General features: G+C 38.4%; 1 protein-coding gene and 1 pseudogene across 7 annotated transcripts in view; one reads left to right on the top strand and one right to left on the bottom strand.

Annotated features, from left to right (window-relative positions):
* Window positions 1-26,427, bottom strand: part of RGS6 (regulator of G protein signaling 6) — a 658,535-nt gene that overhangs the window by 502,936 nt on the left and 129,172 nt on the right. The window contains exon 2 of one of the 7 annotated variants that reach the window (XM_077122913.1): window positions 8,858-8,950. The exons of the other annotated variants lie outside the window; for them this stretch is intronic. Within the exon in view, the coding sequence (XP_076979028.1) occupies window positions 8,858-8,884 (27 nt within the window). The 5' untranslated portion in view covers window positions 8,885-8,950. The remainder of the gene's footprint in view (window positions 1-8,857; window positions 8,951-26,427) is intronic. 7 annotated transcript variants of the gene reach the window in all.
* Window positions 18,324-18,817, top strand: LOC143651951 (large ribosomal subunit protein uL5 pseudogene; annotated as a pseudogene).

Below are 26,427 nucleotides of genomic sequence, written 5' to 3'. Positions count from 1 at the left end.
CTGCTGAATAAGTATATCTTTATTTCTTTTAGTCTCCAAGGTCTTGGATCAACGATAAAGAAAAACCTAAAATTGTGGAAATGTAACCCATACCAAACTCTGAAATGTGTTCTATAATTACTTGTTACAATGTACTTTGAAACTTATTGCTTTTTGTGTATATATGTTACATTTCACAACTAAAAAATCAAAAAAACAACTAACAGGATATTCATAAGATGGAATGTTATACAACTATTAAAAATATGATTTTGACATATTTCAATGAAATAAAAGATGCCCATAAAAAGGCAAAAAGCAAGCAAACCTTAACATCAAATATAACATGACTCACTGCTATCGAACCATCAATACTAATCAGAGGGGGGATTCAGACTAGGACTATACCGAATATGAATGAAAAAAAAAAACAAGATGAGTAAATAAAAAATAAAATTTATAAAGTTAGTAATAAAGTTAGATGGAGAAAAATAAGCAAAAAAAGAAAAAAAAATGACTATATAACATTCTATTCTCTTTCACTATGGTGGAGTGAAGAATGGAGTAGAAATTTAACCAAGCAAGGTTAAGGTGCCTATCAAGGATGCACACTGAATCCTCATCTACAAAATTCTCCTGGCAATAGTCTACTCTCCTAGTAATGGCATTAATAAAGAGAAGCAAATTGCAAATGCTGTAAAGGTAGCTGGAGATAAAATCATGCCTGGCCTAGCTGAGATCTACCTTGAATTTCTTGGAGATAAATCAATTCAGTGGGGAAGTCTAGCTAGGAGATGCAGAGGATTTTGTACTCCAAAAAGCAAAAGGTCTTAGAATTTGAAGGAAAAATTTGAGGAATGCATCAGAGTTCATTTGAGCCATGTGCTGGGAACACTCTTGGGAATTGCTGACTTATTTTTCTCACTAATTTTGGTCAGAAGAGTAAAGAAAATCAACCCGATTTTAACATAGTCTATTTTCATCAGCTCACTTCTTCCAAGACTGTCACTACTGCCTGGAGGGCTCTCAAGATAAACAGGCCTGAGAAAAGGTAGGAGCTCACTCTGGACCTGCATAAAGCTGGTCTAGGATTTGAACAACTGGAGCAGCTGTGGACACAGAGAGAAAAAGTCTGCGAGAAAAAAATGTCAACCTATGACTACACAGAATAAGTTATAAGATTAAATAACAAAAGAGGGGGTAGGACCAGATGTAATTTTCTTTCTTCTATATATCTTTACTATCTCTAAATGTGTAATATGTTTATAATAAAAAAAGTAATCTATATTCCAATTTTCAAGAAGAAAAGATGGACTAGATTATGGGAAATAATGTAAAAGATCTTGATTTGGGTCCCACATTCATCTTCATGTTCATTTGTAACTCAGACATGATATAGATGTATTTATTTTACTATACTATAAAATCCTTAAATGTTGGGATGCATGAGTAGTTCAGTGGTAGAATTCTTGCCTACTATGTGGGAGATCTGGGTATGATTCCCAGCCCACGCACACACACACACACACACGCACACACACACACACACACACACACACAAATCCTTGAATGCCAGAGTGTATGATATTTATCTGTGGACATACAAATAATGAATAAATAAATTTATGAATTAATGAAACTGGCTACTAACAATGGGAATAAAGTTATTAAATAGCATTTTATAAATGCCCCGATTAGCATGATATCACTTGCCCTCATTCACTTTTTTTTTTTGCATGGGCAGGCACCAAGAACTGAACCCGGGTCTCCAGCATTGCAGGCAAGAACTCTTACCTGCTGAGCCACCATGGTCCGCCCCCCCATCCACTTTTAAACACCGTGGGAAAAGTGGCCAATTTTCTCAATGATAATGATAATGTAATTAGAGAGAACAGACTGAAAGAAATAATCAGAAACTACATTTGCACATGCCTTTTACCCATAATAAAAAATAAATTCAGTCACATCCAATACGAAGGAACAAAGCAGAAGTCTCTAGAAAATCATGAACAAAACATTATTTGCATTACAAAAAGATCTTTCACTATACTAAAATATTTCTTTTAGGGCAGTTCATTTAAAAGCTTGTTTGCATATCAGTAAGAACAGACGTTAAATAAAAGACCTAAAATAAGAGACACTGCAGCTAAAGATGAATCTGAAATAGGAAGAGTTTCTCTGAAATTATCAAATAATTTAACAAGAAAACAGAATTTGATTTACAAATGCAACTTCTGTTGACAATGGTTTTGTTAGCCACTTTAGAGAGAGAGAGAAAAACAGTAAAACCAAGAATAGAAAATATTTAAGGCCTCATGTTTATGATATAAGATAGATCAACTGAAGAGACACTGGAAAACTGGGAAAAACAGCATTTAGATAGAAGGAGGGTCTATGCTGGTTCAACTTGCACAACATAATATAATTTACATCAAATATTTTCTCTGATATTTTGACTTTTAAACATTTTCAACAATAATAGCATAGGTTAAATTATTCTAAAGGAGCTCATTTCAGTTTAAGGAATCTAAGTCCTTTAGACTACAAATTTTATCTCTATTATAGTGGGAAGCACATTCTCCAGTCTACCTACAAGCTGTCAATCAATTCTCTGCAAATGTCTTGATTTAATTTCTGTAGTTCTTTGGAACCAGACATCTTCAATGACTCGAACAGATACTCTGAAAATTCAGGTGGTGATTAGAACTATCTTTTAAATATAAGCAATGAAAAAAAAAAAACTAAACAACTAGATAACACAGCTAGGTTGGTACTGTGCAAAACTTGGTTTGATTTCTCTTCTTAGCCCCCTTTCCCAATGCTTTTAACATAAAATAGCTTTTATATATACTACTGATAGAATTGCTACTATTTTATTAATAATAAATTGCTTCTAAATATAATTTTTATAATTTTAAATATTATATTTACAATAAATAAAAGATTATTGAGTGTTTATTTTGTACCAGGTACTATTCTAAACATTTGGGATATATTATACTTATTTAATCTTCACAAGAACACTCTGATATGTAGATCTTCTTGTCATCATACCCATTTTACAAATGAACAAATTGAGCCACTTTGATGTTAAGAAACTTGCCCAAGGTCATAACATCAGGGGAGCGGCAGAGCCAGGATTTGAACCCAGCGAATCTGAGTGGGGCACCCATACAATCAGCTACTATTGAGTGATTCTTAGCCTTGGCTGGGCATTAGAATCATTCGGGGAGCATATAAAATTCTCGATGCCCCAGTCTGCATACAAATCAGACACATTAGAATCTCTGGAGGTGATGCCCAGGCAGCTCCCTGGGTATTTTCTGAAGCTCCCCAGGTTATCTATCCCAAGGTGCAGGTAAATTTGAGAACCACCTACAGTATTATGCCATACTGGCCCAATGATTATATGACTAACTTCAATACTCAGATATGATGTCATTTAATATATGCTGACAGGAGAACTAACATCAATTAAAAACTAACTTAACTTGTAAAACACATATTAAGTTGTTAAATTAGCATGGGACTCAAGATTACCAAAAAAGGATTCTGAAGTTTAAGTAAGCCACTGTTTTCAGAACCTAGTTTCTGCCTTCCTTAAGTGTTATCTGCCTCCTGATTTAAAGAACGTCAAACTTCCCAGATCTATATTTACTTCACAAAATAAAAAGAGGTATTTTCATTAAAGGAGGAGAGGGTCTGTTGATAATACAGTTGTGCAATCTTGAATAAACTCCAAATCACTGATATGTGAAGGGGGATTTGTAATAGCACCTGCCCTAGAGGTTGAGAGTTGAGAGTATTAAGTGCAACAGTGTGAGCCATGTACTTGGCACAGTGCCTGGCACATAGACAGTGCAAAAGAAACTTCTGCTGTTTTTACTTTTATTATCAATGTAAAAAAATTTTTCAAAAGGAATTAAACCTGATTGCTACAGAAAATGTTAAATATCTTAAATACGGTATTGGAGAATGTCTTAGTTTCCAGGCTGCAAAACCAAACACCAGAAAATGAGTTGGCTAAACAGCAGGAATTCATTGTCTCATGGTTTTGAAGCTCAGAGAAGTACAAAATTGAGAAGTCAGCAAGGAGATGTTTTCTTCCTGAAAACTGGAATTCCAGGGCTGGCTGCTGTGATCCTTGGTCCTTGGCTTTTCTGTCACATGGCAATGCGATACGGCAAGGGTTTCTCCTTCTCTGGATCCCCCCGACTTCCTGCTTCTTCTAGTGGCTTTTTCTCTCTTTGTCTGAATTTCATTCTGCTTATAAAGGATCCCATTAATCCAGATTGAAGCCCAACCTGTTCATTTGGGCCACACCTAAACTGAAGTAATATCTTCAAGAGATCTTGTTTACAATGAGCCCGTGCCCTCCAGCATCCAGGGCAAGACCGAGAATATCCAAACTGGGGTACACAACTCAGCCCCCCACAGAAAACAACAAACATGCAACTCCGTTAAACAAGAGCAAGTCAACAGCAATTTCTTTGGCTTATAACATGGATTTCTAAGAAACATAAGACATCCTGAAAGTATTTAATTCTATATATGCACTTTACATTCATGTAAACATTATAAAACAATCTACCATTTTCAAATGAGACAATACAATGACTATGATAATATGTTCCTTAGACTAACTGCTATTTTGGGTTTGCTAGACAATTATATAAACAGCTATATGACAAGATGAACATATATGAAGATGTATATTGTATTGATATCTGGGTTTTAAAAAGCAAATTATGACAACCGAACTAAGAAGCTAGTAAGTCACAATCAGCTTTTAGCCCAGACTTGAGAAATGTGATGATATGAAGAGTTAGTAAGGACATGGAGCCACAGAAACTCACGTTCACTGCTGATGGGGTTGTAATTTGCTGCAACCACTTTAGAAACCATTTGTAGTCACTTAGTAAAGTTGAATATGTGCTTACCCAAGGAACCAGCAAGTCTACTCTTAGGCATATATATTCTAGAGAAAATCCTGGATGTGTGCACCCAGATCCATGTACAAGAATGTATTTAGCAGCACGGCTCATCATAGCAACAACCGGAAGTTGTCCAAATGTCCATCAACAGAAGAATCTGAGTAGTTAAGCACATTGTGGGTTCTTCACATATCAGTATAGAGTAAAAATCAACGAACCATAGCTCATGTATAAATAGTGAGAAGAACGAAGTTGCAGAAGATTACATAATAATATAACGCCTTAAAAAAGGCAAAAAAAATAAACAATGCACTGATTAGAAAGACATATATAGATGGTAAAAGTGTAAAGAAAGGCAGAGGAATCCCGTGTCTGGCAGTGTATCAGGCGAGCTACCCTGTCCTACATTCCTGCTGAGTACCATGAAATGTGTTGGTTAAAGCATTTTAAATGTCTTCTTGAAATGCACCGATGTGATAACAAGGAAGTAATTAATAGATGTAAGCTAAGCACAGCAGCTGGCTTTTGCCTTGAGGCCAACTTGCCTAACTTCAGAGTATTTGAGCTTTTGGCAAGCAGGATCACAGCAAACAGGGCACTTGCTGAAATCAACTGTGTGCTTACAGGGTTATATCTATCCAGTGGGGGATCCCTTTCCAAGTGTCACAAAGGAGTTTGAGGAGCAGAGACACTGCTCCAGGGGTTGAAGAGTCTTCAAACAAAGCTCAAGTCCTGCCAAAAACAAGACTGAAATTCTCCTCTGCTCTACCACCACCACCAACACATAAAGCTAGGTTCCTAGATGAGTGCAAAAAAACTTTTGTCGGTATCAAATCTTGGCCGTGGATGGAAAAAAGAAGAGAAAATCGACTCTGAAAATTCATCACAACAAACAAAACTCATGCAAATTTGCAGCACAAATTCAAATAGCCATAAGGGTCTAAAAGAACCTGAGGCAGAAAATTAATGTTAAGGGTCATAGTCAGCAACACCCCAGGTGCAGAGCCAAAGAAACTTACTTTATGCAAGAGTTCTTCTATAACCCAGACCTGGAAGGGTCACTACACTTAAAGTTATGAGGAAAATGAGTGGCTTACAGTGAAAGCTTAATTAACTAATTAATTAACATATATACAAAACTAGGAAACAAGGCACAGTGATAACAGCCACAGAATCAGACTTCAGATACTGGAATTATCAAATTCAGAATATAAAAATCATATTTCATATGTTTAAGGGAATAAACAAAGAATCTCGAAAAGATGAGTGTGAAAAATACTATTACAAAAAAAACCAAGCAAATATTAAAAATAAAAAGACTAAATAGATCTACAAATTAAAAATATTGAAATTGAAATTTTAAAAAGTGGACAGATGTAAGAGCAGACTTAAATATGGGCTAAATAAAAACATTTTCAGACAAAAAAAAATGAAAGAGTTTGTCATCAAGAGATATTCACTTAAGGAAATTCTAAAGAATTCAGATGGGAAAAAAGTGATCCTTGATGGGATGACCAAAATGTAAGAATGAATAGTAAAGAATGTGGCAAATATATGGATAAATGTAAATAAGCATCTGCTACAGGACCATAAAATTTTACGTGATCAAAAATTTTTAAAGATAGACTTAATGCACAATAACAATAGTGTAAAGAAGGATTTTATAAAACTTAACAGTAGCTAACTTTTCTTATGTAAAGAAGGATTGTAAAGAAAAGAGTTATGGGCCCCATCAGGCTAAGAAAAACAACCCGGGACTTCCCAGGGGCGGTTATCTGCTGCCTTTGTTATGCAAGGTTTTCTGCTGCCTTGGTTATGCAAGGTTGTAACTGCCGGAGGAAGTTTATCTAAGAATGCAACTGAGAAGGTTGAGTAAGGGAGTTTTGCACAAGACAGCTGCTTCTTGCATGAAGCAGCTCCCATGACTCATGCGTGAAAAATGTTTGTTATCTGCTTCTTGCAAAATGTTTGTTATCTACTTCCTGCATAAAGCAGAACCTGTAACTCATGTTCAACCCTCAAACCCCACCCCCTTATCCTGGCCCTCAAAAAGCTTCCCAAAACCCAGGCTTGGGGCTCTCTGTTCCTGCGTGTTCAGTGAGCCCCACGCATGTGTGGTAAATAAACCCCTTGCGTGTTGCATGAGAGAACGTCTCTTGGAATCCTCCTTTGCGTGGCAAAACTCTCGAATTCTTACAATAGCACAGCTCAAGTGAGACTAATCTGAGTTAAAATGTTCTAAGGTACTGTTTGGGAGGAGGAAAAGAGGTTGACTAAGTTAAAACTTTTACAAGTACCATACATGCTAAAATTTTTAGGATTACTGCTAAAATGTAAAATAGGGTTACAATAAACTAGGAGAAGAAATGGAAGGAGAAAAAATAATCAGTTCAAAAGAATACAAGAAAGATAAAGAAACAGGTAGAATAACTCGAAAGTGCAACATAAAGGACAAATCCCCATGTATTAAAAATTATAATACATGGGATAGATGATCCAGTTAAAAGTCCAATAATGTCAGACTGATTTTTTTTTTTAAGTGGGGAGGAACAATAAACATAAAGCCAGAATGTTTGTTATTCTGGGAGGGGACTGCCAAGGAGATCTCCCTGGAGGCTAAGGTAAAAAAAATCCATTCTCCAAGGATTTGAATAACTAAAGTATTTCCATATTATCTTTGCCCTCCAAGACCTAGAATCTAAATTAAGGCCAAAGCAATACCTCAAACTTTAATGTGTTTGAGTCACCTGGGAATTTTATTAAAATGCAGATTTTGATTCATCAGGTCTAGGATGGGGCCTGAGATTTTGTGTTTCTAACCAGCTCCCAGACTTACTTAACCAGGTAAGAATGATGCTGCTGATCTCTGCAACACACTTTGGCCAGCAAAAAAAAGTATAAGGTAAATATAATCAAAAAGAAAACAAGTACAGGCTCACACATCTAACTATAAATCCGAACTTTAAAACCTTTGAAACATAGTTTTTTTGTGAATTAGCCTTTATCCCATTTAGCATGAATATTTCACGTTTCATGGCAGAAATACTCATGCGTTTGATTAAAGAATATATACTGTGTAAATGAGAAATTAAGATTTAACAAAATAGCTGATAACTAAACATTATATAGATGTCTTTTTCTTACTTTCTAATATATTATAAAATAGCCAAAAGGAAATACCTGATATTACTGAAACCCACTGAATTGCAAATTGTAACTCATGACTGGCCCCACTTGTGTGCCCTTATCCTGTTTTACAACTTTAGAGTCTTATCATCACAAAGACAACTTCCTAATGTTAATGAAGGAACTGAGTCAGCCCAGAACAGCTGACTATAGTGAAGTAACTTATTATAACGGTTATTCTAGTTTAGTTCTTGCTTAGCTCTGCTCCCTTACGTTTGTAAATTGTAGTTGTTTATACTTATTATTGTAATGGTAACAACTCCATCTCCTCTTGTTTGAATCCATAAAAACCCTAAACTCCTTAGACTGGGGAGACAGATTTTAAAGCCCATAGGCCATATCTGTTCTCCTTGCTTCCCTTTGCAATAAACTCTTCCTACCTTTGAAACTCAAGTGTCATAATTGGCTTTTATGCACATCAGGCACATATTATTCTCATGTGCATTGGGCATGTATTATTTTTCTAATATCTAAAAAAATCTTTAATTCCAAACTGCATCTGCCCCAGAGGTTTGGCTAAGAGACCCTTGATCCATGGTGTATTACCTTTTTACATTCTTTGACAAATCAGATCTTTTCACATCTTTTTAAAAACATTTGTCTCTAAAGTATAAGAATACTGGGAGCCGAGAAAAAAATGTAATTATTCAGTAGTATAATAATTATGCAGCTTTGAAGACTTTTTATTTCCCCCCAGGAAATTAAGTATTCAAGCAAAATCTTAAATCGTTACTTGCTTGGGGTTTTATTTTTGTTACCTCAAGATGAAGTAACACTGATCTCATTTCAGCTTTTAAGTAGACAGCCACTGAGCATCTTGTAGGCTGAAAAATCTCCTTGGAGATGCCACTCTTTGAAAAGAAATAGTTGCCAAATTAGCTTAAAAACTTTAGATACGATTAAATAAAATATATCTGTATTTATAAAATGAGATTCCTCTTAAAGTGCTATTATCCTGTATATTTAAAGAAAATACAATTTCAATGAAACCAAAATTGCAGGCTGCTGGGTTTGAAGTAGTAAAATACAGTTATATATGGATATAAAAACCTTTAGAAAAATCTTTGGCCTCATACAGGGCTTTTCCAAACTGTTATCTACCTTTGATTCTCAAAGCATGAAAACTGAAGGCAAAATCTCCAGTGACCTGTTGCCTCCCCATGGTCAAGCCACAAACATTCAGAGATTAAAAGTACTTCAAAGCCTCAATAAAGTGGTCCCGTCAGGCATTGCTATATTTTTTCCTTTTGTGATCCCAGAGCATTTTATGGGGGACTTTTAAGCCTCACCTGCACAGAAAGAAGACACACTCCCAAACACTTACAATGGAAACTCTGGGCTCAGCCCATAAAATGAACACATAGTTAACAAACAAATCAGCACACAGAAACATGATTTAATAATACAGCCTTTTTTTTTTTTATGAAGGTCCCATCACCTTGATTTAATTCTTGTCACAATTTATATATTATGAGCCCCAAACTATTGGTTTAGCATTACATTTTATGCATTTGCCTTTCAGATACTTTAGGAAGTAAAAAGTGGAATTACAAATCAAAACTACAAAAGTAGGGATGGGGAAGGGGCCAATAGGGCACCATAAGATCCTACTGCTTATAAATACACTTTTTCTTAATTTAGTTTCCCCCCCACTACTGCAGTCTTTTAACTAGGTTTCTTTGGCTTTTTGATTTTTCTTCTGAGCTTTGAGAGAGGTGTTTCTGCAAGTTTTTGCTGATTATTCAAAAGCTTTTGTGGGTGGATGGAGTCCTGAGGCTTCTCGCTCTGCCATCTTGATTAGGCCTCAGCCTTTTTGTCTGAAAATATATCTCGTTTCGTCTTTGTTTTGGAAAGATATGCTCACAGGTTATTGAAATCTAGATCGGTAGGAGTTTTCTTTCAGCACTTTAAAGATGTCAAACCATTGTCTTCTAATTTCCATAGCTCTTTTTAAAAAGTTCTTTTCAATTCCTGTTGTTATTCCTTTGAAGGTAATGTGCCTCCTCCCCCAGCTAATTTTAAGATTTTCTCTGTGATTTTCAAGAATTTGAGTATGATATGCCTTAGTGTGATTTGATTTTTTTTGTTACAATAGGTATTTTTATTATGTACTTTTAGACAATATAGAAAATAAAAACCACTTAGATACAATAATTAACATTTTGCCATACATACTTCATGGACACATACACATCTACATTTTAATTTAATTCTTATTGAGAAATATCCATATACATACAGTCTAACCACATTATACAATCAATGGCTCACAACAACATCACATAGTTGTTTATTCTTCACCACGATCATTTTTAGAACACTTACAGCACTCCAGAAAAAGAGATAAATAGAAAAAAAATAGAACTCATACACCCCACACCCCTTACCCCTCTGTCCCAGTTTGAAAGTATTATGTACCCCAGAAAAGTCATGTTTTAAGCCTGATTCAATCTTGTGAGGGCAGCCATTTCTTTTAATCCTAATTCAATATTATAGGTTGGAATATTTTTATTAGATTATCTCCACAGAGATGTGACATGCCCAAATGTGGGTGTGACCTTTGATTAGATGGAGATGACTCCACCCACTCCAGGTGGATCTTATTAGTTTACTGGAATCCTTGAAGAGGAAACATTTTGGAGAGAGACAGAAATAGTAGGGCCAACAGGAACTCCAGAGCAGAATCTACAGAAGTGACAGAGCCCACAGAGAGAGAGCTGATACAGATACCTGGAGCCCAGCAGACATCACCGTGAGATGTTAAGCAAGCCAGAACCTGGAGAGAGCCAAGGGAAGCCAAGAGATGAAAGTCAGCCCTGGAGAAGCAAAGTGAAAGGAACCCCCACAGGAACAGAGGCTGAAAGCAACGGAGCCCAAGAGCAAGGGACCAGCAAATGCCAGCCACGTGACTTCCCAGCTGACAGAGGTGTTCCTGACCAATCGGCCTTCCTTGAATTAAGTTATCTTCCCCTGGATGCCTTAGTTTGGACATATTTATAGGCTTAGAACTATAAACTTGTAACTTATTAAATTTCCCTTTTTAAAAGGCATTCCAGTTTTGGTATATCACATTCTAGCTATTTGCAAACTAACACACACTCCCTCTCATTGATCCACCATATTTCAATCTGCCCAATTTTTATCCTTTATCTCCCCCTATCATTTATTTATTTATTATCTCTCTCTCTATTTTACTCATCTGTCTATTCCCTGGATAAGAGGAGCATTAGACACACAGTTTTTACAATCACACAGTCACATTGTAAAAGTTATACAGTTGCACAGTCATCTTCAGAAATCAAGTCTACTGAAACCCAGTTCATCAGTTTCAGATACTTCCCTCTAGCCATTCCAATATACCAAAAACTAGAACAGGTATCTATATAATGCATAATACAAAAATAATTTCCAGGATAACCTCTTGATTCTGTTTGAAATCTCACAGCCACTGAGATTTTATTTTGTTGCATTTTTCTCTTTCTCCTTTTGGTCAAGAAGGTTTTGCATTCCCATGATGTTGGGTCCCAGCTCATCCTCAGGAGTCATGTCACATATTGCCAGGGAGATTTACACCCCTGGGAGTCATGTTCCACATAGCGGGGAGGGCAGTGAGTTCACCTGCTGAGTTGGCTTAGAGAGAGAGAGGCCACATCTGAGCAATGAAAGAGATTCTCGAGGAGTGACTCTTGGGCACAATTATCAGTAGGCTTGGCTGCTCCTTTGCAGGAATAATACAGCCACTTTTAAAAGCAGCTAATGCACAAGTGCCTTCCAATCCCAGCTCCTTTGAAAACAATAAATTTGAAAAACCTTGCATGGGAAGAGGCCCTGATACCAATTAAAAGTGGCAGATTCTCTGCCTGATGTGCTCAAATGACCAATTCTTGAGACACCAGGGTTTCAAAGAGAGAAAGTGTTTATTGCTAAGTGCAAAGGAGATCAAATGGCCTATCAGCCTGAAAATCTGTCTCCCTGAACTGCAATAATTCTGATAGTTTAATAGTATCAAAGGACAGGCAGGTTTTAGAATAATAAGCACAATGGATTGAGATGACAAGGTCAGAAATTATCTTGGATATACACAAAGTGATTACATGAAGTTTAAGCAAATGAGTATGTCAGGCAGCCAATTTTGGTTAAATCCAGCTCCGTCTAGCAAGAAAGCTTTGGAATTGGGGTGGATTAGTTCTGGGCTAATTCAAGGCCCTTTTTGAATAAACATTAGGAGGCTGTATCTAGTGATCAAAAGACTTTAAAGTTGAAAAACAGGATAAGGAGGCACAAGTGAGGGTGAGTCATAAGGTTTTTACAGTCACAAGATAAAGGTTGTAGGATTATACAATCATTTTCAGAGATCATAGCTGGATTATAGAACAGAAATTTTAGATATTTGCCTCTGGCTATTCTAAAATATTAGAAAATTTTAAAAATATCTATAATGAGTCAGTCATCACAAACCATTGTTAAATCCTAATTTCTCAGTTACAGCCCTGTCAAAAATTTGAAAGTGAAGAAACATCCTGATGACCCTCATGAGTTTTGAGGGACTTTATCATGGTGGCAATTGCTATGATTATTTTTAAGGACAAGAGGAGTACAGCAATAGAAAGAGATCATTTATAAAGGGAGAAAGTTTTTATTCGAAGTCAAAGATGAGTATATTAAACAATGAGTAAACCTTATACTAAATATGCCAAATTAAACCAACAGTCATATTAAGACTTACAGGATTGTACACCATCAGTTACTCTTAAAACATACATTAATGTAAGACTCAATCTAAAATCACTTCAAGAAATAGTTGTTGGGCGGGCCACAGTGGCTCAGCAGGTAAGAATGCTTGCCTGCCATGCCCGAGGACCCGGGTTCGATTCCCGGTGTCTGCCCATGTTAAAAAAAAAAGAAATAGTAATTGTTAATAGTCTGGGAGAAATCCCCCAAGAGAGCCACTAGTCTTGACCCATAAACCACTTGACAAAATTCAGGAATGCAGGAAAAAATAAAATTTGTAACCTGATCCCCCCAAAAGAAAGAATAAAACAAAATAAATTAAATAAGGAAATTGGATATTAAAATACAACCAATGCCACTTGCTGAGATAACATTTTCAAGGTGTTCTGGCTGGATATTTAATAAAAGTGGCAATTTTTATATTTCAGCATCATTCAGATGGCTGTACTTCTGGATATGTTAATCATTGGTAAAATTTCCCCTAAAAACATTGTATGTGAAAATGCTTACAGCAGATTTTCAATAAATATTCACTGAATTTGACTATTACAATAGTTTTGGCTAGTAAGGCCCTAGACCCTTTCAAAAATAGCAATAAGATTCATCTGTGGTATGAAGTGTATTTACCTACATAAACACACTCTACCACTGCCATATCTTTGATGAGAACATTTTTATATTTCCAAAATTTTTCATTCACTAATGTGTCTCAAGATAAATACATATGACAAGTGTACAATGGGGAGATTTATTTATGTGCTATTATTAATCAATTAACATTTTAATCAACCAAATAGATGATATGTATCCGGTGATCTCTCACTTGTAACACATCAAAGCTTCTTTTGTTGTGCCAACCAAAACCTTATCTTCAAATTTCATGTCTTTATATGAGGCTCAATGTTCCAGCTGAAATGACAGCCCTGCAATTCTAGCCTGCCAGTTAAACCTCCACAAAGGAGTGAAATTCAGTGGAATCTAATGATCACTAAGTACTTAGTTCTGCTTTCTCACAAGTCTCCTTTCATGGATGCAGACACAGAGATAATTGACTAATTGTAATAACTTGCCAAAGAATTGCAGAGTGAATATACAGGTAAAACATAAGCTGAAGTCATACTTGAAAAATGCATTTTTCCCCACCCATGCTGCAAAAATAGGTCCTTTTTAAATGTCCCTTTTGAGATTACGTTTCAGGAGAGCTTCCAGCTTCATATTGCAAAGTTATTTCCAGCTCACTCCCTCTAGTACCCCACCTCCAACAATTCAACCTCAATGGCCCCGCAATCCATTGACCACCTCCCTCACTGTCCATTACCCCTTACGCCACCACCTTCCTTATTATCCAGCAAAAGCCATGATAACCACACAATAATCACTCCCTTGCACATGTATCCAACTCTCCTGCTAATCTGCCTATCCATATTATTCACTTGGCAAAACTAAAACCTTGTTTAAATAAAATTCTCCTCATGAGAGCAGCTGCCAAACCTACAGAAAGAAATACACAACTGTACTGGCTGGTCTGGCTTAAAATATGACACTATTCTCAAAGGGCTTTCCGCTCTGCTCAGCCATCCCACTACACATCTCTGGTCAATTTACAACCTCACTGCTAGAACACTATTTTATACTTCCACCCCTTCCTCATGCTTATCTGATGACCTTGAGTCTTATTTTCCTTAGAAAATAGAAGCAAGCAGAAGATAACTTCAGCATCCTCCAAAAACTATGTAAACTCACTTATATGCATCTGAACAGTTCTAGAATGTGCAATGCTTGAGCTGCAGCAAAGTGGGTGGCCCGTCACTGCATCCCATCCCCTCCTGCCTACTCAAAGAGGTCCCTCCAGCAATTCTGCCCCCTCTCTCCTGTACCAGCAATTCCTTTCTTTCTCCTGAATAATTCCTATCACTATATAAAAAAAAAATCCCATCTTAAAAAAAGAAATGTTTCTGGCCCCACATTCCATGTAGCAATTCTCCCCTCCACCCATAGCAAAAACCTTCCAAGAACCATATATTTTGTCTTTCTCTATTTTCTCACCTTCCATTCTTACCTGAACCAATTCCAATCAGGCTTTAGGCCCCACTAGACCTTTGGTACTGATATTGTTAATGTCACCATGATTTCCATGCTGCTATATCCAACGTGGTCAAATCTCAGTCAGGACCCTGACCCTCTCAGCAGCCTTCCTCACAGTTGTCCCTCCTCCCTCTTTCTAGTAACACTCTCTTCATGTAGGGACCCTTCTTTTGCCTCGCTGTCCACCTGCCCTCAATGGCTGTTCCTTCTCAGGGAACACCCTAACACTCAGTCCTCCGACATCTTCCTTCACTTGCTACATTCATTCCTTAGTCATTCATTCCTTAGTGATCTCATCCACTCTCATGGATTTAAACCCAACTACTCATTGAACTCCTAACCTTATTTCTTTAGCCCTAACTTCTCCCCCAGATCTCCAGGCTCATATAAGTAATGGCCTTATAGATATCTCCTTTTGAATAATAGGCATCTCAAACTTAGCAGGGCCAAAGCGAAATCTTTATTTCCCCACCTACCCCCAAAACCTGTTTCTCTTTCTTTTCCTTATCTAATAAAATGGCATTATCATTCAGCCAGATGCTCCGACCAAAACTCATATCCAGTCAGCTAACCCTATCAATGATATATTTTCAAAATATATCCTGACTCCAACTACTTCTCACAACCTCTACTTGCCAACCACACCCAAACCCATCCTCCATCACCTGGACTCTCTCCCAAACCTCCTCCTTCCCTGTTTGCTCTCTTGCCATTTACAGACTATTCTGGAATCATCAATTTAAAACATAAAGCACATCATGACTCTCCTTCATTCAAATTCTCCTGTTTTCCCATCAGACTTAAAATGGGCCAATGAGGGCTTCATGTCCTCAATGTCCTCCATTGCACTTTCCTCTTCAGCCCTAATGCCTTCCCTGCCTCAAGGCCTTTGCAGGTGCTGTTCTTGCCCTTGAAATAGTCTTCCTCTGGGTATTTACAAGGCCTTTCTTTCTCTTCTTTAATTTCTTCCTCAAATATTACTTTCTCAGAGAGACCTTTCATGACCACCCTCTAGAAAATTGCCCACCCTGTCACTCTCATTTCCCCACTTTGTCTTCATAGCATTCATCATTAATGTCATGTTCTCTATGTTTTACTTGTTTATTATTCATCTCCCTGATAAAATGCAAGATTTATGACATTAGACTCTGTTTTTTCTTTTTCGTGTGTATGATCTGGGAAACAAATAGACTCTAGCCCCAGCATCTAGAACTGTGCCTGGTTCATACCAGATGATCAACAAATATTTGTTGTTCCATTGTCTAGGTAGATTATAAAATAGACAGATAATGGATTGATTTTCTTATTCCCAATTTCAGATTAAAGATACCATGCTTCTACTGGCTAATTAATAATTAATTTTAATCCTTGCATAGGTGTTTTGATCAATTGTGATAAAAAAAAATTTCAGGGAAAAAAAAGTTATTTTTCCAAGTTGAAATGGGTCACAGGAATTCACTCAAAAGTTCAGTTCTCTGCTAGAATCAATTTCTCTTGCTAATTAATAAATGTAGCTAAATAAAGGGTACCATGAGTGGCTGATGCTTTCTCCATTACGCAAATGTATCTTCCCTGCCCAATTAAGATCACAAACTCCTTAAGCATAAGCATACTTATTTAATCCCTTGTAACAGCCAGAACAGATTAGATTACACTGGTTTTGCCAAATCACAGTGCTTTATCCCAACAAAAGAATGTTTCCTACTTTTTTCAATTCAGCTTATCATAGTCACTTAAAGATCCAGAAAGACAGAGGCTCCATCTCAATGCTCGCTTTCACAATCGCTATGGCAAGGGGACAGCACACGGTGGGGCACACTCTGGCTCCTAAAGCTTCTAACATCTTGCTCACATTTCATCAGCCAAAGCAAGTCACGTGCCCCTCACCTTACTTCAAAGGAGGAAGAAAAGTGCTGTCCTATCAGAATATGTGCAGCCTTATGACCACCCCATTCTCCCCTTACACAGCTCTGAATAACATCTTTTACATAATAGCTGGTGAATACAGTCTCATTTACTTCAGGGCAGACATCCTTGTTTATCTCATACTTTTTATGGAATCAAGTGTAGGAACATAGAGATCGCCACAAATGGAAAGCACCAATCCCTAAAGGCAAAATCCCTGGAAGGCAGGAAAGAAGGGAGGAAAGAAGGGAGGAAGTAAGGGGAAGAGAGAAGGAGGCAAAGAGGAAGGGAAGGAGGAATTCATGTTTTAAAAACAAAAGGCAAAATTAGACAATGCCACGTTTCTTAAGGGTTCTACCATTAGCAACCAATAGTTTTCCATCACCAATGCATACAATTTATTTGACAATAAAACGCCAGTAAACAAAACCCTGCTGATACCTTCTTGGTAATGCTTCTAATTTCGTAGGCACTTGATTTAAGACCTTTCTTGGCTACAATTCAGGTTTAGCTCCAACAAATCTATTTGGATAAAAACATGTCCTGACCTCAAATGACTGTGACTTCAGCTAAAGATGATCCAGAAGCCAAAAGAACAAGATAAGATTAATGAATAGCTAAAAAGTGTTGGTACCTATAAAGAGATTTATATATGACAGACTAAGTAATCTTCATAAGAAAGTGACAGGATGGAGATAGAGGAGTATCTGTGGTATACCATTCTTTTATGCGTGAGGTTACATAAAAGCATGTGGACAACATTTAAAAGTGGGGAAATGCTAAATAAAAAGAAAATATTGTAAATGATTGTGGAGATTAAGATTAAATAAATGCATGCTTGTGGTGAAACTGTATATACCACGCAAAATAACTTTATTTTTTAAAACAGATTTCATGTTCTATAAACACATATGACATCAACTCTCTTTCAACTTCTTGAGGAGGCATTAAGTTACCAAAGACCTAATGGAAGGGGGTGTGATGACTTCTCCCCCTTTGAGTGTCTGCTCACAGTGTAGAACCTTGGTGGATTAGGAAGAGAAAATCTTGGATGCTTCTGAACAGTCATGTCTCTTCCATCATGGAGACATATTGAAAATGCATAATTTAGGCAAACAACAGAGTACAGACAGCTGAACAACACACACTCCAGCAGGGGTAACACATGCCACGACTTGGCGATAATGAAATATGTACCCTTCCCTGAAGTATGTGTTCAAAACACAGTTCCAGGTTTAAAACAGAATATGGTACCTTGCTTGAAGTGCCAGGATATCTCACAGTTAAATGCAAGTGCAAAAGGAGAGTAAGAGAAAAGCAACCTCATTTGGCTTGTGACAAGTTATCATGAGACTCTCTCCCAAACAATGTCACCACTCTTCAAATTTCCATAGGGGGATTTTAACTGATGGAGCAAATGCATACAAAAGCTCCACACAGAGGCCATGGTCCCTGGAAAAAAAGAAGTATCAGAAATAAATCTGGCTCTTCCTGTTCTCCATCATGGTGTGGGATCAGGGTGAAAAGGAGAACTCTATGCGGGAACTTCACATCCACTAGCTCTGCCTCAACATCTGCCTGGGGGAGAGTGGAGACAGACCAACCTGTCTATCAGCGAAGGTTTTGGAGCAGCTCACAGGCAAGACCCCTGTGTTCTCCAAAGCTAGATACAACATGAGATCCTGTGGCATTAGACAGAGGAAATCTTGTAGAAAGGTCTAAAGGTGCAGGAGCACCGGTTTAGAAAAAATAACTTCTCCGATACTGGAAACTTCAGTTTTGGGATCCAGGAACACATCGATCTGGGGATCAAATATAACCCAAGCATTGGTATCGATGGTCTGGACTCCTGTGTGGTGCTGGGTAGTCCAGGTTTCAGCACCGCAGATAAGAAGCGCAGCACAGGCTGCCCTGGGGCCAAACACAGAATCAGCAAAGAGGAGGCCATGCTGTGCTTCCAACAGAAGTAAGATGGCATCACCCTTCCTGGCAAATAAATTCCCATTTCTATCCAAAAGACTAGTAAGAAGTTTGCATGAAAATATATGTTACTGTTGTGTGTCCTGTGGAAGGAGTCTGGCTGTATTTAAGTCCTTGGACCTCAAACCATTTAAAGCTTCAATGGGAAGAGCTGGTAAGGAAACCCCATCGTGCTGGGACTGGTTGCCTGTCTTTCATGGCAGACTCAAGTCCATGAGAGTCCGTAGGGTTGCTGAGAGGCAGTATAAGTAGATAAGAGGGTTGTCTTTGAGTCAAATTGCCCAGATTTGAGTCTGAGCCTTTCCCTTTCCTAGCTGTGTTGTTCCTGTGACAGAGTTATTAATCTCTGCCTCAATTTTCTTATCTATATCATGGAGACAATAACATTAATATTCCCCAAGGGTTGAAAAAATTAATACTTGTAGCATACTTGGATTAGTACCAGGCACATAGTGCTCAAAAAGGTTGATTTTATTTTTGTGTTTGGATATATGAAAAGTGTCATTCAGTTTGCTTCCCCTTTTGTTACAGAAGTCGGGCTTTCTGGTTTATACTCTTCCAGGGCACCAGAGGAGTGACATTCAGAAGCTACCTGTGCTGGTCTGAATCTGTGGTGGACCCCAGAAAAGCCATGCCTTTGATCCTCATTCACTATAGACTTGCTGTGATTGGGACATTTTCTTGGCCTTAGAACTGTAAACTAGCAACTCATTAAATTCCCCCTTTTAAAAGCCATTCTGTTTCTGGTATATTGCATCCCAGCAGCTAGCAAACTAGAACAGATTTTGGTACCAGGAGAGTGGGGTGCTGCTGCAGTTTGCAAATACCAAGCATGTTGGAAGGACTTTTTTCTTTTGGTGCATGGTCCGGGAATCAAACCCGGATCTCCCACATGGAAGGCGGGCATTCTAACCACTAAACTACCCGTGCACCCCTTGGAATGGCTTTTTAAATGGATAAGGGGAACATTCTGGAAGAGTTGTGAGAAGCTTGATACAGAGGCCTAGAATGCTTTGAAGAGACTGTTGGTAGAAATGTGGACTCTAAAGACACTTCTGATAAAGTCTTAGACAGAAATGAGACATGTGTCATTACAGACTGGAAGGAAGGGAAGGTGATCCTTGTTTTAAAATGCAGATAATCTGGCAAAGTTGACTAGTGGCTTTGGCTGGAAGGCAGATTTTAAAAGCCATGAACTTGGATATTTAGCAGAGGAGATCTACGAATTAAATGTCAAAAGGGCAGCCTGGTTTCTCCTCACAGCTTATAGCGAAATGCGACAGGAGAGAGATAAGCTAAAAACTGAACTCTTGAGTAAAAAGAAACCAGAAATTAAGGTCCTGGAAAACTCTGGGCTTCCAGAAAGGGAGACTCCAGAGAACAGAGGCCTGTGTGAGAATTTAACCAAATGTGAAACCAGTCAGCCATCTCTGAGAGAGTCAGGATCAGACATGGAGTTATCCAGGAAGGATCTGTGGAAACTCCTTATGTCTGATGGGCGTGATCCAAGGCTACTGCATAGAAAGCCAACGAGAGTGCTGTGGGACCTGTATAAACAGAGCCGCTGCCAGTCTGGACTGGGGGGCTCAGAGAAGGGACACATTGGAGGAAAAATAACTTCAGAGACAAAACCATGGAGGCTGAGGTCTGAAGTCAAGAAGCCTCAGGCCAGGAGAGTGGACCCACCCAAGCCCGTGGAGAGGGTGAGTTTGCCCCAAAGGCAGAGGATGGGCCTTCCCCCTCCTTGCAGTGGAAGAGTCATGCTGCCTCAGGCCTTGGAGAGGGTGAAGTACATTCCTTGGGGTTTGGGGAGAGCCTGGCTACCACCACATGGAGGGGTTGAGCATGTGCCCCGGAGATGGCAGAGAGCCCGGGTGCGGCCCCGATGCTTGGAGAGGGTGGAGCCTAGAGAAGGGTGGTCTCCCCAATATCCCCCAAGGTTGTATTCGAAGAGCGGCAGGCCTCTGTGTAGGCCCTTGGAAAGGGTGGGGCTGCCTCTTTCAGAAGCCCCGAGGGTAAATGACTCTCAGACATTGAAAGCTAATGGGTTTTCCATGCAGGTTTTTGAAACTGTATGGGTTCGGTGACCCCTGTGTTCCTTCCTCCCTGTGGAAATGTGTATATGTATCCTATGAATCTTCCTCCTTTGTTATGTTGGCAGCAAATAACTTGTTATGAGTTTTCAAAGGTCCAGAGCAAATGGAGAGAAGTTTGCCTTAGGACAGACCATGCCTGTAACTGACTTGATGAGATTTTATACTCTCTAATTTGGTACTTCATTTGTATTGCTACTGAAAGGTTTAAGGTTTTCTGATATTGTTATGGAATGAATGTATTTTGCATTTGGAAAGAATGCAAATGTCTTTTTGGGGTCCAAAGGGTGGAATGTGCTGGTCTGAATCTGTGGTGGACCCCAGAAAAGCCATGCCCTTTGATCCTCATTCACTATAGACTTGTTTTGATTGGGACATTTTCTCGGCCTTAGAACTGTAAACTAGCAACTCACTGAATTCCCCTTTTTAAAAGCTGTTCCGTTTCTGGTATATTGCATTCCAGCAGCTAGCAAATTAGAACACTACCACATTTCTGACTATTAGACGATCTTTGGCTGCTGGTTCATTGTTTTCAACCTTAGGTTTAAACTTTGAGCACCTGTTAATTCAGTTCAGTAATTTACTCATTTGTGACTGATAAGTTCAGGGGTCCTCTGCCTCCTTTTCATTGCTATTAAATCATTCTTTTCTTCTGATGATAAAACTATTACAGTAGAAGTCCTTTTATTGACTTATGTAATTACAATAACAAGTAAAACTGGGAAAAATGTTTAAGGACAAACTTACTCGGCGGATATACAGCTAACTAGTGCTGGGTGCTGCAAGCTGCAATGGGAAGTCTGTTTTACAGAGATGAGGAGCAGGTGTTAGTTTCACTTAAAAAAAGCATTTTAGGGTGGGCCACGGAGGCTCAGCAAGCAAGAATGCTTGCCTGCCATGCCAGAGGACCCGGGTTTGATTCCTGATGCCTGCCCATGTAAAAAAAAAAAAGCATTTTAGAAATAGCTAGTAAGGCTACTAGGACGTCATTTGCTGTGTATCTGTAATGTTGTGTTTGTACTATTTAATTTTCACATATAAGCTTGCCAGGCACCTTAAGAATGTGCCTGGGTTCCTCCTGGCCCAGGGGAATGAGCACTGTTAGGAGTTCAGAGATTTAACTGGATCTTAGTCCTAGCTCCAACTGGCAATAAGGATTTTAGTAGATCAGAAAATATCTGAGGTACTAAAACAAATGGGACCCGTGCCAGGAAAGCATGTCACTATTCTGGTTAGAGGTTTGACATTTTAATCAAACATCCCACTGGGGTCTGAACCACTGATGTTTTGACTTGGGCTTATAGCAAGTCAGTACACAGGATCACCTGGGAGTAAAAACTCTTGGGCTCCACCTTAAACCTCCCACATTAGAATCTGCCTTTTAACAATATTCACAGGTGATTTGTATGCACCTTTAAAACTTTTGAAGCAATGGCCACCTCCTAATGCAATAAACAAAGCAGGGGAGAACAGACTATTCAAGGAGATTTCTTTAATAAATTTAGTTTTATGAAAAAAAAAATCTGGAGGGTGCAGAGACACTGTGGGTGGGAGGCAGCATGGCAGCCAAGTCTGGGCTGTCTAATCCTCCTTTTCCTCACTGTCGCTGCCACAGGGATCCCTTACACTGCAAGTGTCAGTTGTAAATTTGTCTCTTGCCGGCCAGTCCTCTGGTCCGCCGGCTCTCCCTGGCGCTGCCACTGCCAGCTCTGAGGGTCGGCGGGCTGCGTAACACGCCCTCCCACCCCACCCACCAGCGGGGACCACGGAGGATGTGAAACTGGAGTTACCCCCACCCCACCGTGCAAAGTAGATGCCCAGGAATGGACCTATCCTATGAAGTGAGAGATGCAGGAAATTTTACCTGGATTTTTTTTTTTTAAACAAAGCTTTATTTACATTTGTTTAGGGAAAGGACAATTTCAAAGTCAGCTTGTCATAAATCTGACTTTACAGGATTCACTACCCAAAAGACATTGCACCTATTGACCTTGACAATACAACTTAAAATTAAACAAACCCCCTTCAGTTTCCTGAGGTTGCCACGTTTAAAGAACAGAGTATCCCTTATGCGAGCCAACACTGATACTTGGCTTAAGTGCGAGGTCAACATACAACAAAGGAACAAAGGTGGCTAAGAGCATTTTAACTTAGTAGCCCTGCAAACAGAAACATCACAGGAAAAAAGAAATGTTGCAGGCACCAAATTTTTATAATAGCAAGTTCATCAACGTAAAAACATGTATACTTGTTTGTGAAACCAACTAGTTTGCATGTATGCGTCTGAGTAAGCTAAGGATTTTTCATAATGATCCCAGCAAGCTCGTGTGCAGCCATGGAAACAAACTTTTCCCTAACCCAATGAACTATATTGAACACAAAATTCCAAGTTTGGTGCTATTTACCCAAAAAGTCCTCCAAGACTAGAGAGATTGGCTGTGACGAAATAAACTGGCACACTTAAGATTTGCCCTAAGATACAAAAGACTTGAAGTATTTCTTTTTACTACACCTTCCTATGTCTGAATACGGAAATACTTTACTCAGGCTCATGCAACTGCCTTAAACGTGATGGGATTTACTACCGTGACTTTTTCTCATCATTTACACCGCAGGAGCAGTTAACTCCACTGCAGCTTCCTAAGAACGCCCATTATCAAGGATATGGAAATTACAATAGTGCTTATACAGATGATCGAAACTGTAGTGGCTATGGCAGATAGGGATATACAGACTACAGTGGCCAACAGAGCACATATGGCTTCATGAGGGCGAGGCAACCACCAAAACAATTACCAACCACACTAAAGGAGAACCTTGGAGAAAACAGAAGGAAATGCTACAGTAGCTCATCTTGCAGGATGATGTCAAAGACTAGTCTTCTGTTGATCTAAGATGATTATTTCATAAAAGTCTTTCCAGTGCACAAGACACAACTCTCCAATTGTATATAGTTGCCATTTAGTTTTCTTTGTGTTTACTTCATCCTTAGCTACCTGTGTTATGTCTTGGTGTGGATTTGTGTTTATACAAATTTTATTCATATGATTTCATGTGAAATCGCAAATACTTCCTTATGTGATTGTTTTCCCATATCAGATACTAAATAGCTGTGTAAAAATGTAATTTTAAATAAGCAATAATGAAGGCATGGTTTATTTTGTAGGGAATGTTGGTTCATAGGGAGGAACAGTGGTCCTTTCAGTGTCATCCTGTTCCCCATTGTTTTAGATGTGTTCTTGTGTTCTAGACTTCCTATTCCTGTTATCCTAGGCTTCTACCACGTTGTTGAGTAATGTCCTTTTCCTCTATATCTGGAGACATCTTCATGGTATTGTGATTACATTTTACAAAAATAAATAGCTTTTTAATGCGAAAACATTAGTATCCCTTTATGAATAAAAAGGATTATGTGTTGTTCCTATTTGGAAAACCATTTGTTGTGATTTGCTAGTTCTTTGATTTCAGAGTCAGTGATCTCCTAGAAAAAATGTTAGTTAATTATAATATATGTCAAAATCTCCAGATATTTACACAGGAAAAGAGCACTGTAAAACTGTGGTAGGAGCTATACCTAACTGAATTTAAGAATGTCAAAAGTAGTTAACAAATTCAAAGGATTATGGCAGACATAAATTTATCCATTAAAATTGAATCAAAACTTGGTTACTCTAAGAATACTTTAAAGTAGTGTCAGAGTACAATTGTATTATGTTGGTATTCTGCTATAGCCACCACTGAACTGAACCTGGATTGTTTTTAGGCCCATATTCTTCTGCTAAAGTCTGCTTCACCAAGAAACTTTATTCATCAACTTGTCTGGGCTACCTATAGTAAAGGAACATGGAATAACCCATAAAATATGCATAAGACAAAATACTGAAGACAACTTTATTAAAGTAAACTTTTGGCAATTATTTAGATATTTAGTCTTAGACACTGCAGATAATCCAGTTGAAAATATAATGTAATGTACTTTTTCCCCCATGACTAAAGAATTTATTGATGGGAGCTTACAAACTGGAGGAAAAGTTCTTGTCCATGGAAATGCAAGAATCTCTGGAAGTGCTGCCTTACTACTGCATACTACTGCATCATGGCAACATTTGGAATGAAGTACAGAGATGCATTTGCTTATGTTCAAGAAAGATTTTGTATTATTCCTAGTGCTGGATTCATCCATCAACTTCAGGAATTTTAACAAAATTAATAAAAATATTAGCGAAATTAACAGTATAGATGATGTCACCACTACAGATAGAAAGATCATTATCTGTCCATTCCGGTACTGAAGCAGGATAAAATAGGACAATTGTAATTCCCTCATTTCCTATTCAGCTTTGAAAGAGTGAACAGACAACGGTAAGTCCCTTGTTTCTTATCTAGCTCTAAAGGAACTAACACAGAGCTACAAACCTCCTGGAACAAAAATTTTTCTAAAGCCCCAAAACTATTGAAACCTCCCCAAATCATAAAAACTTGTAAAACTCTAGGCCCAAAGCAAATTCTTAGTTAATGATAGGAAGCACAGGGTCATAAAGATTGGTAACCATTTTCCCAAAGACAAATTGCAGGTATGTGACAACAAACGATCTGTGCCAGATCGAAACTATTATGTACCCCAGAAAAACCTCATTCAATTTTGTTGGGTGGGATCTTTTTTATTGTTTCCATGGAGATGTAACCCACTTAATTGTGGTTGGTAACTTTTGATTAGACGCTTTCTATGGAGACGTGACTCTACTCATTCAAGGTGGGGTTGCTTACTGGAGCCCTTTAAGAGAGAATCATTTTGGAAAAAGCTTCAGAGTAAATAGAGCCCACACAAAGAGACCTTTGGAGATGCAGAAGGAAAATGCCCCTGGGAAGCCATTTGAAGAAGCCAGTAGAGAAAGATAGCGCACTTAGCCATGTGCCTTTCCAGCTGACAGAGGTGTTCTGAACCTATTGGCCTTTCTTGAATCAAGGTATCCTTCCCTGGATGTCTCAGTTTGGGTATTTTCATAGCGTTAGAATTGTAAACTTGCAATTAATAAATTCCCCTTTTTAAAAGCCATTCCATTTCTGGTATATTGCATTCCGATCACTTTAGCAAACTAAAACACCATCTATCTCCTAGCTCTCTCTTCCTAGAACAAAGAAGACACCTAGTATTCAAAGGCTACTATGGAAACCTGCTACCAACAAAATTTTCCTATAAAACAAGCTAAACCCCCAACCCATTCAGTGTGCATTCTTTCCTTGGGCACATCTGTGTTAACCTCTCTGGTGTGCACTCATTCTCTCTCTCTCCTTCTATTAACAAACTTTGCTACTTATACCTACTGCCCCATTCATCTCTAAATTCTTTTAGTTTCGAAACTAAAAGACTAAAGCCTGGATCAGTGCTCAGCTGGCACAACTGTCAGTGGGGCACCAGTTACAGTACCACACACAGCATTAAGAGAACATATGAAGAAGATGATTTTGGAAACATGCAAGTGGTGACTGCACAGAATGACTGACTTGAGAGCAACATGATAGAAGATGTGAAT

This window comes from Tamandua tetradactyla, chromosome 12, assembly GCF_023851605.1.
Source record: "Tamandua tetradactyla isolate mTamTet1 chromosome 12, mTamTet1.pri, whole genome shotgun sequence".
Lineage (NCBI taxonomy): Eukaryota > Metazoa > Chordata > Mammalia > Pilosa > Myrmecophagidae > Tamandua > Tamandua tetradactyla.
The sequence above is the reverse complement of the archived record's forward strand: the minus strand, read 5'-3'. Positions and strand labels throughout refer to the sequence as shown.